The 13,173-nt window shown below is 45.3% G+C and overlaps 1 protein-coding gene across 6 annotated transcripts in view; it reads right to left on the bottom strand.

Annotated features, from left to right (window-relative positions):
* The window catches only part of PCMTD1 (protein-L-isoaspartate (D-aspartate) O-methyltransferase domain containing 1), a 61,227-nt gene that overhangs the window by 23,533 nt on the left and 24,521 nt on the right, over positions 1-13,173 (bottom strand). For 2 of the 6 annotated variants that reach the window (XM_079902037.1, XM_079902036.1), the window contains one exon: positions 10,778-11,207. The exons of 2 other annotated variants lie outside the window; for them this stretch is intronic. In XM_079902037.1, coding sequence (XP_079758163.1) covers positions 10,778-11,084 — 307 coding nt within the window. In that variant the 5' untranslated portion in view covers positions 11,085-11,207. Of the gene's footprint in view, positions 1-4,419; positions 4,546-10,777; positions 11,208-13,173 lie in introns of those variants that run through there. 2 more of the 6 variants (XM_079902041.1, XM_079902043.1) reach the window with 2 other exon arrangements.

Here is a 13,173-nt window from a genome sequence, read left to right as displayed (position 1 = left end):
GGCTGAAGCTTCCAATAGGACCGAACGGATAAACACTATAATAAAGGCGGCAAGTAGAGAATGTAGAAATCAAGGCTTCTGCTCAATATTTCAGACTGCCTTAGTAACAGAGGGCGTCTGAACTTAAGAGCTCTAAGTCAAAAGGGACTACGTAGGCTGTTTGTCACTTAAGACACCACTGGTCTCATTTTCCTTTTCTTGCTTTCTGCTTATACAATATCTAAAAGCAAAGTGGCACCTTTTGGAAATAAGGTTTAAAGTTTGTTAAGAAAATTTCTTAACGTTGTTTTTCACATCACCTTGACACAAAATAAAGACAATTTCATTAACATACAATGGATTTGTTTGGTAGTATCATAAACACACATGTACGATATACTATCATTAATTTCTAGTACAAACACCAGTCATGATTTTTTAACAGGTGGAATTGCTTCATTTTAAAATATCATGGACATATATCTTTAATTATCACTAATAAACTGAACAGTAATTAACATGTTGAAAAAATAAATTGAAAAGAATGCATTCATAGAAGGCAGAACTTAAATGGCAATGCCACCAGTATCTCATTTATTTGGAATGTGATATACAACTAGAGCACATCAAGCACACGATAAAATTGCAGCGCGATGCTCTTTATTACAGCTCATTTGACACCTGTATCAAATAGACCGGAAGAATAAAACACAGAAAACGAAAAAAGCATACACAGCTGCTTCTAGGGAAGGGGACTAAGACGCCTGGGGTGGGAAGGAGGCATTCTCACCATTACACTCTATTGTCTGAAGTGTGTCTTAACACATGCATGTATAACTTTTTCGATCAAAAAATAATGAGCTTAGTCAAAGAGATTTAAAAAAAAAAGTACAAGATTTTCAAATAAATAAGTAATGTACAATAACTCTAATAGAAAGGTATAAACTGTTGCTGGAGAAAACTGAAATGGCATCCAAAAGATGAGAGCTTAAGACTCCCTATCACCATCTAACAGATGAAATGTTAATCTGACTGTGCTGAATACATGCCAGTGTTATTTTGTATGTGCCAATGTGAAGAGATTTTTCTATGAAATAATAAAAGCTTAACTTTTGTCATATAAATTCTTAAAAAATCAAAGTACTGACAGTTGACCACTATCTTTAATTGCTAAATACTAAAGAGAAAACAGAAACTTACACAGAAGTCAAAGTTTATTAAGACAAATACAGGTATTAGAAAAACATAGGTATCCTATATTAGAAATTGTTTTCAAGGCTGGCAAAAGTCCATTTATTAAGAGCAATAATATAACAAAATTCCTATATAACAAAAAAATCTAAAGACTGTTTTTCTTTTGTAGTATTTGGACCTAAACCAGCTTATTTGTCATCTTCCAGTTAGTCGATAATGAGAGCTTATACATAAAGGTCGCTGATTATTAGGTCTAGGTATCAAGTGTCTATCAACACCTCCACTTCTTACCTACATGGCTGCTGGCCCTGTGTGACGCCCAGCACCCCACACCCCCTCTGAAGCACTGAGCGTGGTGTGCAGGCCCGGGCACCTGAGAGCTGCACAGCGCCCGGGATGCCCGGTGTCCTCCGTGCTGTGCGGAGAGCTAATCCGTGGAACAGCCACAAGCAAAAAGCACCTCACAGTGCACAGCACGTAACCAGAGGAGCTCTGAAGATGAACAAGTCGCAGTCCGTGTGAGACCGAAGCACTGCAGGGTGCTGAGAAACCGGGTGGATTAAGGCCAGTGCCTTCGTTTCCAATCCTGGCTCCTGCTACAGCTGGATCATCAGACCAGTCACTTACCATGTGAGGTCTTTCCTACTGTATGGAATGGGTCTGTGGGAAAATCATGTAAATTATGTAAAAGTCTTTCACACACCATAAAGTACAAGATGGGTACAAATCATTAGAAATTATAACATGCTCTCCCCTTGAATACAGAACTGGTTAACTGTAGAAGCAAAACTGCAGCTTATAGGTGGTTCTCTACCCTGACTGCATGTTAGAATAACCTGTGAATTTTAAAATCAAATTTCAAAGTCGATTAAATTTAATTTGATTTAAACTGTAAACAGGGGGAGGGAATCTCTCAGGGTGAGGCCCAGGCTCTGCAGGTGACCCTAACAAGGCAGCTTGGGTTGAGCACCCTAGCTACACCCTCCTAATTATTGCCATGCCCATCTAAATGATTTTTTAAATCTCTTTGGACTATTCAAATCTGTGCTCTCGTTGCTAAAATGATAATCAAGAGTTAATAACTACAAATAAAAGCATCGGGATAAAACTAAATATTTACCACAAGAGGGAGTAGGTGAATCAGTTATTCGGTTTCCATGAAATTAGCATAAAGTTTCTCAGTGAGAATTAAGTCACCCTTCAGTATTGGGGCGAGGGGGGGGCCGTTGGTTCCAGGACCACCCCCTGCAAATACCAAAATCTGTGCAACTCAAGTCCCTCATATAAATGGTAGTATCCGCATGCACCCTGCACATCTGTAATCCTCCCCTAATCATCTTGACTACTTGTGATACCCAATACATAAATGCTACGTATAGGAAATACAGCGTCAATGCTATGTATATAGTTGCCGGCACGTGACAAATTCAAGTTCTGCTTTTAGAGACTTGCTGGACTTTTTCCCCCCAATATCTTGATGCACGGTGGATGAATCCATAGATGCAGAACCCGTGGATACAGAGGACCAACTGTATATGTAAAAACACCTTTAAACAAGTTACAATGATATTTTATTACTAATTCTAGTTGAATAAAGTAGGCATCTTTGGGAAGATTTACAAGTAACTTTAGAAGAATTCAGAGATGGTAACAGGTGAAAAGCAGACAAGAATAGGTTTAATTCTTTCTTTCCGTGAACACCCTGGGGTATAACGCCAAGAAACAAAATAGTGCAAAGGTAGATGAAGAAAAGGGAAGAAAAAATGAGATCAGCAAAAGATTAAGTAACCGATAACCAGATAAGAGAAACTGATCGAATGCATTTCCATTACGATACAAATATTTTCTTATGGTTCTCCGCCTTATTATATCACGTTACCAAAGCATATTAACAAAAGACACTGTCAAACATTTACCTGAATCTTGCCATGTTAAGCTTAAAATTCTTTAGCTAGTGGGACATACCTAAGACTGGAGACTTGTTCTCTGCTCTCTAGGTTTGGGAAAGGCCGCGTGAAGCAAGCCTTGGAATTTACCAGAACGTTCCAGTCCCTCAGGCTTCTCTCAGCTTATGGATATAAGTACTGTTTTCTTTTACTACAGGTGAATCTTAAAAATATGTTTACACGAAATCTGAAAGTGTCGGTTTAAACAGTTACGGAGCATGGCCCCAAGATCCTAAGTAAACTATGTCTAAAATGTCCACATATCAAGAACACATGTCACCATCAGCTGCTTCAGGTATTTCCACCCAGTGGGCTGATAATACCCAAGTCTAACGTGGCCAGAGTAGTTTACGACCATCTCTCACACGCCTACACCAGACACTACGCCAAAGCAGTCAGTAAACTGAGGAGTGTGCGCAACTGTGACAGAACAGGACATGGTTTACAAGGTAACGTGAACAGCTGTAGGTCTTGATCCAACTCTGTTCACGCACTCACTTTCCACGGAAGCCATTTCATCAGCCCTTTTGTTGTACTGCATATTCACCTGTGAAGACACTCCAGGGCCAGTGCAGTGACCAAGTCACATCACTACTCAATAAAAATTCCTGAACTAAACGAAGAACAGCCAATAAATCTGACCCAACGCTTCTATTGCTAGTTCAGAAGCGACGTGCACGATTTCAAGGGTGTGGGATGTGTCTTCTGCACTGCTGTATCCTCAGCAGCGGGCTCAATGGCACGTATAATAAATACTCTTTGGGAGAATGATAAAGTACATAAACTTAGCTACCATCCCAAATTTAAAAGGTTCACAAGGAAGACTGAGGCAAGTGATATATATACAAAGCATAAAAATGTGTATTTGTCACGTCTTCATGTGTCAAATCTATTTTATCACAGAATGAGGCATTGTACAGAAGTAAATCTTACAGAAAAGTATATGTCATTGAAAATAAATTTCTTACTAATTTTAGCTGTTTGCTAGAAATCTTCTAAAATGCAATACAGACTTTCCTTTATGTACCTAGGAAAGGTCTTCTGCTTTCAAGTCAACTGCCACCCTCTAAGCATCCTGCGAGTCTGTGCCGAAGCGGAGGTGTCCCCAGGGCTCCATGCGCTGACTGCTCTTCAGGTGGGAAGATGAGACAAAGCGAGGAGACAGGTGAGGGGCCTGGCGGTTCTTTCAGGTTTCTAACCCTGTGAACAGACTGCCTATCCCGCAAGATAAAAGTTAAGGACAGAGAAGAGAGACTGCTGTTCAGGCCCTGCCTTGAGTAATTTTTGTAGGAAAAAGTACCTTTCACCAAAATGCAAACACAGGAGGTATAAGCCACTTGAGCTGCTCTGTCTTGTGTGGGCGAGGGTAAGGAAGGGCAACTTGAGCTGGAGACAGGCTGAACTTGGGAATCTCGTGCACACTGAAGAAGAGGCGTGCAGTAAGCACTGCATAATCAAATATCCAGCTTGTTGGCCAGCTTGGAGGATGCGGAGTGTCCAGAGCTCAGCAGACAGACCTGGTGCTGGAAACCTGGGAATCCTCTGCCTGGGGAGGTGACCTGAAGACAGAAGGAAGAGCCACCCTTCACCATAGGCTGAAGCCAAAGAAGCTTCCACAAAAGGACAGAGGAAGTGTATGTAAAGGCAACGCAAAGAGCAGCAGAATCCGGGGGAAGATTCTTTGCACCAAAGGTGAGGGAGGCTGGACGGGCTGAGGCTGCAGGAGCTCCCGCACAGACGACGTGAAGGCAGCTTCCAGGAGCAGCCCTGCGACACAGGTGAGCCTCTGACGCGGGTGCTCAGTCGGGCACCCAGCTCAGCCTAGAGGAGACTGCCAGGGAGAGACACGGCGTGGGCGCCAGCTCCGGAGGGAGTCGCCGGGAGACGGAGATTCACAAGTCATTTCACACAGAGACACAAATTCAGAGAGGGTGAGGAGTGTTCTGGAGTACACAGTCAGCACATGGTGTCTGTGGTCGTTTATGTTCTGTAAAGTCCAGAAAATACTTACGAAGCAAATGCTACACCACGGCTACTAGGGAAATACGCACACATACACATACATACGTACCTCACAGAGATAATAACGTTCGGTCCTAAAAACTCACCCTGGTGGAGTCTATTTTCTCTATTTTGCACAAGAAGCGAGCTTCAGGAGAAAGGGGCCCAGCACCCAAGCTGCTCGCACCGCACTGTGACTCGATCCTCTGGCCGCCGCTCTGAGACGCTGAAACCAGGAGCAGAACCGTCCCTCGACCCAGGCCAGCTGGGGCCACGCCCACAGAGCGGCTCCCACCACCACCACTCCGCCCCCACCGGCACCCGCACATGTGCGTCAATGACAGATACTGACATCAGGGTTACAGACGCATTTCAACAATCGGCAAATTCGCAAATACGGTTCAACTGGTTTTGGTGCATGGACGATCCAGGCTGGGGAGCGTTAAGCCTGAAGGTAAAAACTCAGGATGCAAAGTGACCCACCTGAGACTTTTCACAGCACCGAGGGAAGTGCCTTTCAACCTCGAAGAAGAGCTTGAAGAAATATAACCAGAAGAAATTACTATGAAAACTTGGTAAAATTTCTACAGCTTGCACTGTTCCCTAAAACTGTATTTTTATTACTATTAGCTGCCCTGTAATAATCAGCAGTAACACCCATAAACACAGAATCATCTGGGGACTTCCACAGGAGCAGCAATGAAGGAGACAGCTGTCAGTAATGACTTCCGCTCCACAACCAGAAGTGAGGGGAAAACCCCAAGAAACACAATAATGGTAGCAACTCAATGCAGGGCATATGGGCAGAAAAAAGATGCACGGGAGCCCAACCAGGGCTAAGAAGTAACGGTGTAAAGGAGCTTAACTGATCTCAGAAAATGGTAGTGGCCTAAACGCAAGGGTTCTTTTCAAAACAGATTTGCTCAGAGCCCAAAATAAAGCCCATTCCAAGGACAGTCTTTGTAATTCTTAAAAAGAAAAATAATAATCTCCTAAAAAAGAAGAAGTAGGGTAGAAATATAGAGGGAAAACTGAGGTTTGGCTTAATGCAGAGAAGAAGAGAAGAGAATCTACCTTAGAGAGAACCCTGGAAACGTGCAGAATGGGTTTTGTCTCACCAAAAAAGATGGGGGAGATGAGGCAGAAGACCACTCTGGATCTCCCTCATTCTCAGGCCTGAAGTGAGCCATGGGGGTTTTCTAAAAGGGGTGCTTAAAAAGATATGAAACGATTATTTGAAAATCCTATTTCTGATAAAGGGCTTGTACCTAAAATATATAAAGAACACTTACAACTCAATAATAAGTACACCAACAACTTAATTTAAAAATGGAGAAAAGGTCTGAATAGACATTTCACCAAAGAAAATAGAGGAATAACCAAAAAGCACAGGAACAGATACTCCACATCATTAGGCATCAGGGAAGTGCAAGCTAAAACCACAAGATACCACTTTATACCCACTAAGATGGCTATTAAAGAAAAAAAAAAACCATCAGTGCGGCTATGGAGAAACTAGAACCTCGTGTACTGTTGGTGGGAATATAAAATGGTGCAAGCCACTCCAGAAAACAGTTCGGCAAGTTCTTAGAAAGTTAAACATAAACTCCCCATACAGCCCAGCAATTTCACTCCTAGGAACCCACCCAGGAGAAATGAAACTGGAGGTCTCCACCAAGATCTGTACATGAATGTGCACATCAGCATCATTCAAAATCAGCATTAACTGGTGAAAGGACAAACAAAATGTGGCACATCCACACAACGGAGGATTACTCAGCCACCAGAAGGAACGGACCACTGATACACGCCACAGCACAGGTGAACCCTGAAAATGTAACGCTCAAGGACAGAAACCATACCCAAAAGACCACAGACTGCATGACTCCACGGACATGACAGGTACAGAAGAGGCGAATCTACAGAGACGGAAAGTAGCTAAGTGGCTGCCAGGGGCTGGGGCAGGGGCCTCTATGTGTGATGGAAGTGCTCTCAAGCTGGATTACGGCCATGCTTGTACAGCTCTGCTACAGACTTAAACTCCCTGACTTGTACAGTTAAAATAGGTGAACTTTATGGCATGTAAATTAGAACTTCATCCAAGTGAGGAAGAGGGCTAAAGTGAGAGAGAAAACATGAATGTCTGAGGTCAAAGGCAATGTCAGTGTAGCTGAATAAGTAAGTACCACTTAATGTCCTGTGGTAGAGAAAGAGCACAGAGACCAAACATGACGGCCACGCACAGCTTGACCAGCCCCCTGGGAGGTGAGGGCGTTTAGGTACACTGGCGGTGCTCTTCCCATCAGACACGCAAGCCTGCCCACCGTGTGACCTGTAGGACCTAAGGCTGCAGAGCTGAGGCAGCGGCGTACGCAGTGCTGGGTGATTCTGGCAGTCTCTCCACAGTCACGTCTGCTAACTCAGGACCTAGGCAAGAGACTGAGAAAGTCATTCAGCCCGAGGTTCCAGGTTTTATAAGCAACACCTAAGTTTTATATTATGGGTTACATAAGGGGTGAATCCCTCAGCACAAAGGACCAGAATGGAGACGAAGCGTCCCCACCTGAACCAGAAAGATGATCAGAGTAACGTGCCTGCGTGGTTCTGATATTTAATGACACGAGAGACCTCTTTCCCGCACCCTATTCAATGGGCTTCCCTGGAGAAGACAGCACTGAAAGGAGGGTCAATTAAGGACTAGATTCTGTGTGGAAACCCTTTGCTCCAGGAAGACTCCTAAGGAGAAGAGAGCGGAACAAGAATTTATCTTCAACTGGGAACGAAACAAGTTGTCAGAAGGAGGCATGATTTAGAACCTGGAGCAGTCCATTTCCTCAGTGCGCGGCAAAACTAAATTCCATTTATGAGTAACTGCTCCAAATGTGGTGGAAGACACTTCCTGCAGCCAGGATCACCCTAACCTCTCACTGAACGAGAGCTCTCAGGACTGCAGCCCACCCTCTCCAGGGGAGATCCCTCAAGGGGCCTCGTCAGACGCGCTGCCCTCCCGGTGCGGCCCAGAGCCTCCGGATCACACGGAGCGTGTCCTCGGGCGAGGAGTGCTGCCCACAGGGAGCACGCGCCGCCCGTCTCGGGACTGGAGAGCAGGGCTGAGGGCCAGGGTGCTAGAGCAGTGCAGCTAGGAGACAGCTTCTGCTGCTATGGCCACTGCGAAGCACTGGGCCAAGCCCGACGCACGGCTCTCAGATTATTACAGGCAACACGGAAGCAGCCCCCTGTGGAGCTGGTTCTAAGTGATTTTTACGGATGTATCCCCCTCCTTGACTTTAATTAAATGCTCGAGAAACACAAACCAAAAAAGGGGAGCAGGAGGAAAAAAGATTAGCTTCCTCAGAAGCTGGAGAGATCCAAGGTTTATTAACTGTAATCACAGTCTTACAGACTCCGCTCTCTCTGCCTTTCCTTTTTTAAAATGTCTTTATCTTTCTCATCAAGTGAATTATTTACCAGCAAAAGGAGAGGTATTCTATCTTGGTCTTGACTGCAGGACCACACACAGACAAACGCTGGAACACTGTCCAGTCAGCGCGGTCACACATGTGACTGAAGACTCGCGACCTCCTGGAGCCTGCTAACAGGAGGAAGCGGCATCACTGTGGGTCACTCAAACCAGGGTCTGTTTCCCCACAATGCCCGCGGGTATAGAGGAGAAAGCATTCAAGATATGATGACGTTTGCAGTCGGCCTTCAAATACATCTGGCCCCAGTCATCTAATTTCTTGGAGACAAGTACTAAGGAATGGAGTTTAGGAGGGTGACCTCACTGCTGGTAAGGCAGCTAGTTAGGACCCCTGCTCTCCCCCCACCAGGCCTTTGGCTAAACTGCCCTCCCTCAGCAGGAGCCAGCTGACCGGCTAGAAGAGTGAAGGGCAGAACAACAGGTGCCTGGACGTGGAGTGAGGCCTGGACTTGAGCCTCAAGCAGCCACAGCTAGTCAAGAAACGCACTGGCTCAAGGAAGGCAGCTCCCGCTTTGGAAAAGCAGCTCTCCCTACTCCCCCTCCGCTAAGCTCCTTTGATTTGGAGACCGTCTCAAACCCTAGAGATTCCTTTTTCAAAGAGGCTCTAATGACACAAGTGCTAGGTTTCTGGGATTCCCAACCTGATGAAAAATTGCTATCTCAGGATCAGCAGAGCACCAAATTTAAATGTAAGCTGCTAAATTTCTTTCTTGGCAGAAATTAATAATGTTACCGTTTTTGACCAGTTATTATGTATCGGGAACTGACTCAGCTGTGGGATGAAAGGGCTTTTTTTTTTTTTTTTAAAGTGAAATGATTGCAGGTTCCACGACTAGGAGAGCAAGTACGGAGCTAGTCAGTGTTTAGGAAGGGGGAACTTCAGGCCTGAAAATGCCTAAAGTCGTACGATGTGAACACATAATTTACCGTGCAGACTGGGACACTTTGGGAAAGAAAAGGACATCATTAATATTGATGCTAGGATAACCAGGAAAAACCAGGACTGCCTCAGTGCACCAGGACCTCCTGGAGTACAGCCATTTCTCTATTTAAAATCCTTCCATGATCCCCATCACTGTAGAGTAGTCTGTAAACCAGTCTCATCCCTATAACGTGGGCACACACCCAACCACGGCACACAGCACACAGGATGAGAACCGTGCGTCTTCCTGTCTCTCCACTCCCGCCAGTCTGCAAACTCAAGGGCAAGAGTCCGTGTTATGGGCCTGACGCTCTACCTTAATGCTTGTCGCACAGCAGTTCTCGGTAAATACTAAGCGGCTCAGTGACACTCGTGATTGTTCATCCTCCATCCAACATCACAATGTCTCAGAGCAGACGCTCCTGCGTGCATGCTTTGTCCACCCGCCTCCTCAATCCCCCCGCTGTCATTTCCTAGCTACGTGACTCTAGGCGAGTTACTGAACCTCTGTGCCTCGGTTTACTCACCGACATACGCAGGAATCATGACAATACATACTTCACAGAGTTACTGGGAGCATTAAATGAGTTACTGTATGTCAAGTGCTTTCAGCAATGCCTAGCCCTCGTAGTAAGCACCCAGTAAGCTTCTTGAAGGCAGAGACATTTGTCCCTTTTGATCACTGCTGCATACTCGCTCCAGAAATAAGGCCTGGCAGAGAGACACTCAACGAGATGGCTGAAACTTAATGACATACACACTTCTCTCCCCGGTCCTGCGCTTTGCCCCACAGTGCCACACCCTCCATACCCCACCGACTCCTGCACCCTAACAAGAGCACAGCACCATCCCCTTCACCATGGGGCACTGCCTCATAGCCATCAAACTCTCTATGCCAGCTGTCAGGATGCCAGCTGTCAGGACACTTTACCTGAAGTAGATTACATGATACTTCTGAGTTTCCCACCTTCCAACTGTTCAATTCTAAGTACAGACAATGGCTGGGGGTTCAAAAACAGTTCCAAGAACTTTTTAAGTCTAGGACTGAACGCAAAGCTAACTATCAGGGTCAGGGCTGAAAATAAGGCAAGATTACTACTATGACCTTGTGTTTCCACACTTAAGGAAGGTAACTACTTTCAGAATATACATTCAAACATACATTGTACACAAAGTTACAAACCCTATAAATCATAAACAGTAATACAAACTCAGCTTACTTTTTAAAATAGAATTTTACAAAAATTAAATTACCTAAAATTAAGCCCACCATTGTACTTAAATATCCGGTTCCACTTCCCAGGTTAAGAAAAGACAATCCTGGTTGAAGTTTCAACGCTTCCATAACTTCTGAATAAATGCAAGGTGCTGACAAGTGTATGTTGCCATGCTTCCAGGCTAAGTCTTTGTAAGCATTGTCTCGGTAGCCTTCCAAATAGTAATCTCCGCGATCAATCGCTCTGAAGGCTTGCTCCACTCTTTCAGTGCGGATATACTGAGCTTCTTTTAAGTTATCAATTAAGTCATCATTATCTTCCCCAGCACTCACAGCTCCTCCCATGATAGTATTCAAATCAAACCATAAATTTTAAAATGTAATAAAATTAGCAGAAATGGCTTCCAATAATGTAGTGTGGTTTGTTTTCCTTTAATATTGCACTTGATTTCCAAAAATAAATTAATCCTGAAAGGGAAGAATAAAAATAAACAGGTTTAAATGAATGCTCAAAAGGAAAGTAATTCCAGCTTATTAAATATATAATAGTCATTATAACTAACTACCATTTCTCAAGGACATATTCTGTTCCAGGCACAGAGTTAAGCTCTTTAAATATATTGTTTTATTTATTCTTATAACCACCACAAAAGGCAGCTTAAGTTTGATCTCCTCTGTACAGACAGGAAACCTGGGACACAGAACTAAGTTAAATCACCTCATACTGTGAGGTCCGGTATGGCAGCCACAGTCACACATGGCTACCCAGACCTAAATTAATTAAAATTAAATACAATTAAAAATTCAGTCACACTGGCCACACTCCAAGTGCTGAAGAGCCCCACGTGGCCAGTGGCTGCCATGGTGGACAGGCTGCTCTGGAAGGGGGCGTGGCTGGGGCGTGGCCCCCGGCCTTCCCGACTCCAGAGACCATGCCCCTCCATCACTGAGCCACGTGGCCTTCTTCAGAGTGTGGAAAGCCTAGGTAAATAAACACGAGTTACTGGATTTAAAGTTCCTAAACTTAAACATCCACTATCAATTCCTAAATGCACCACATAAATTCAAAAGGTTAACATAAAGAAGAATAGATTACCTAAACACAGAATACAAAATGGAACATGTTTAAAATGTGTGTCTAGAAATACATATATATACATATATGTAAATATACATACTAAGATTGTTGTGTTTGGTAAACCCTGTCATGATAAATGAGACCACAAATTTTGTTAACAACTTTAATAGGTTAAGCCTTAGAACATACGTTATACACACGTAGGTACAATGAACTTCTAACAAGTCAAACTCAGCATCTTTGAACGGAAACATAAGTGCAACTTGATAAAATAAGAATTTCAATAGTACTAGTCAATACACAATTTAAGCTTTATTCAATGCGCTAATAAGCAAATTCATGTATCAATTAATTTCTGAATTGATAAATCAGGCGAGAGGGAAAGCGAGAAACAAAAACACCCATATGGCCAAAAACCAGAGTTCTGACAGCCCACTCGGTCCGCTCCTGACTGGCGAGAAGGCGAGCAGCCGGACCGCAGCCGGACCGCAGCCGGACAGAGCGGCCGCGCCCCTAGGGCCTGCCCCACTGCCGGGGCCCCTCTTGTCTCTCCTCCTCTCCAAGCAGGGGAAACACTGCAGACTCGCGCCGCGCTCCTATCTAGCGCGCTCAAGCTCAGGCACACAAACGGCTGGCTCCGACGTCCCCACCCGCTCTCCTTGGAAAGGGCCAGGGCCCGCGGCGCCATCCTCCCCGCGAGCTGAGCGCCCTGCAGCCGCCACGCAACGAAGGCGGACGGGGACAGACCCTTTCCAGCTCAAGCACCGCGCGCCGCGCGGGGTGCAATTCCAGCACTTAAAGGTGGTGGGATTTGGGGCCGCGCCGTGAGGCTTGCGGGATCTTCGAGGCCTACCGCTGGCCCGCCAGGGAATTCCCCATTTAGAGGTGTTTTGACAGCATGGCCTCTAAGCACAGGTTATAGCTTTCTCACCGGGTCCTCAAAGTCTTCCCGAGACGACAGAAAAGCTGGCGACGCTGGGCAGCGGCGGCTGCCGTCAGACCCCCCCCCCCCCCGCCCCCGCAGCACTTGCTGAGGATCTGACGAGAGCGACTCTGACTACACAGAGACATTTTACAGACGGTTCTACCGAAACGCCGTAATCTACTAGCTTGAAAAATTCCCTTCTGCTCTGTTTTATGGCTGAAGAGTGACCTGACCCTTCTCGGGTCCTTCTTAACTCTAACCCAAAATCATCACAGCAAAACGCACGCGTGGACCGCACCACACGGGAGCTCACACTCTCAGTGAGAAAGGCAAGGGAAGACCCAAGCGACCAGGGACTGCCGCCATTTGCCGCCATCTGTGTACTGCCTCACCAACGCCACCGTAAGCCTGGTAAGAAGGCCCTGGCACGC

Source organism: Stenella coeruleoalba (genome assembly GCF_951394435.1).
Source record: "Stenella coeruleoalba genome assembly, chromosome: 17".
NCBI classification, from domain to species: Eukaryota; Metazoa; Chordata; class Mammalia; order Artiodactyla; family Delphinidae; genus Stenella; species Stenella coeruleoalba.
This window is presented reverse-complemented; position numbering and strand designations above follow the sequence as displayed.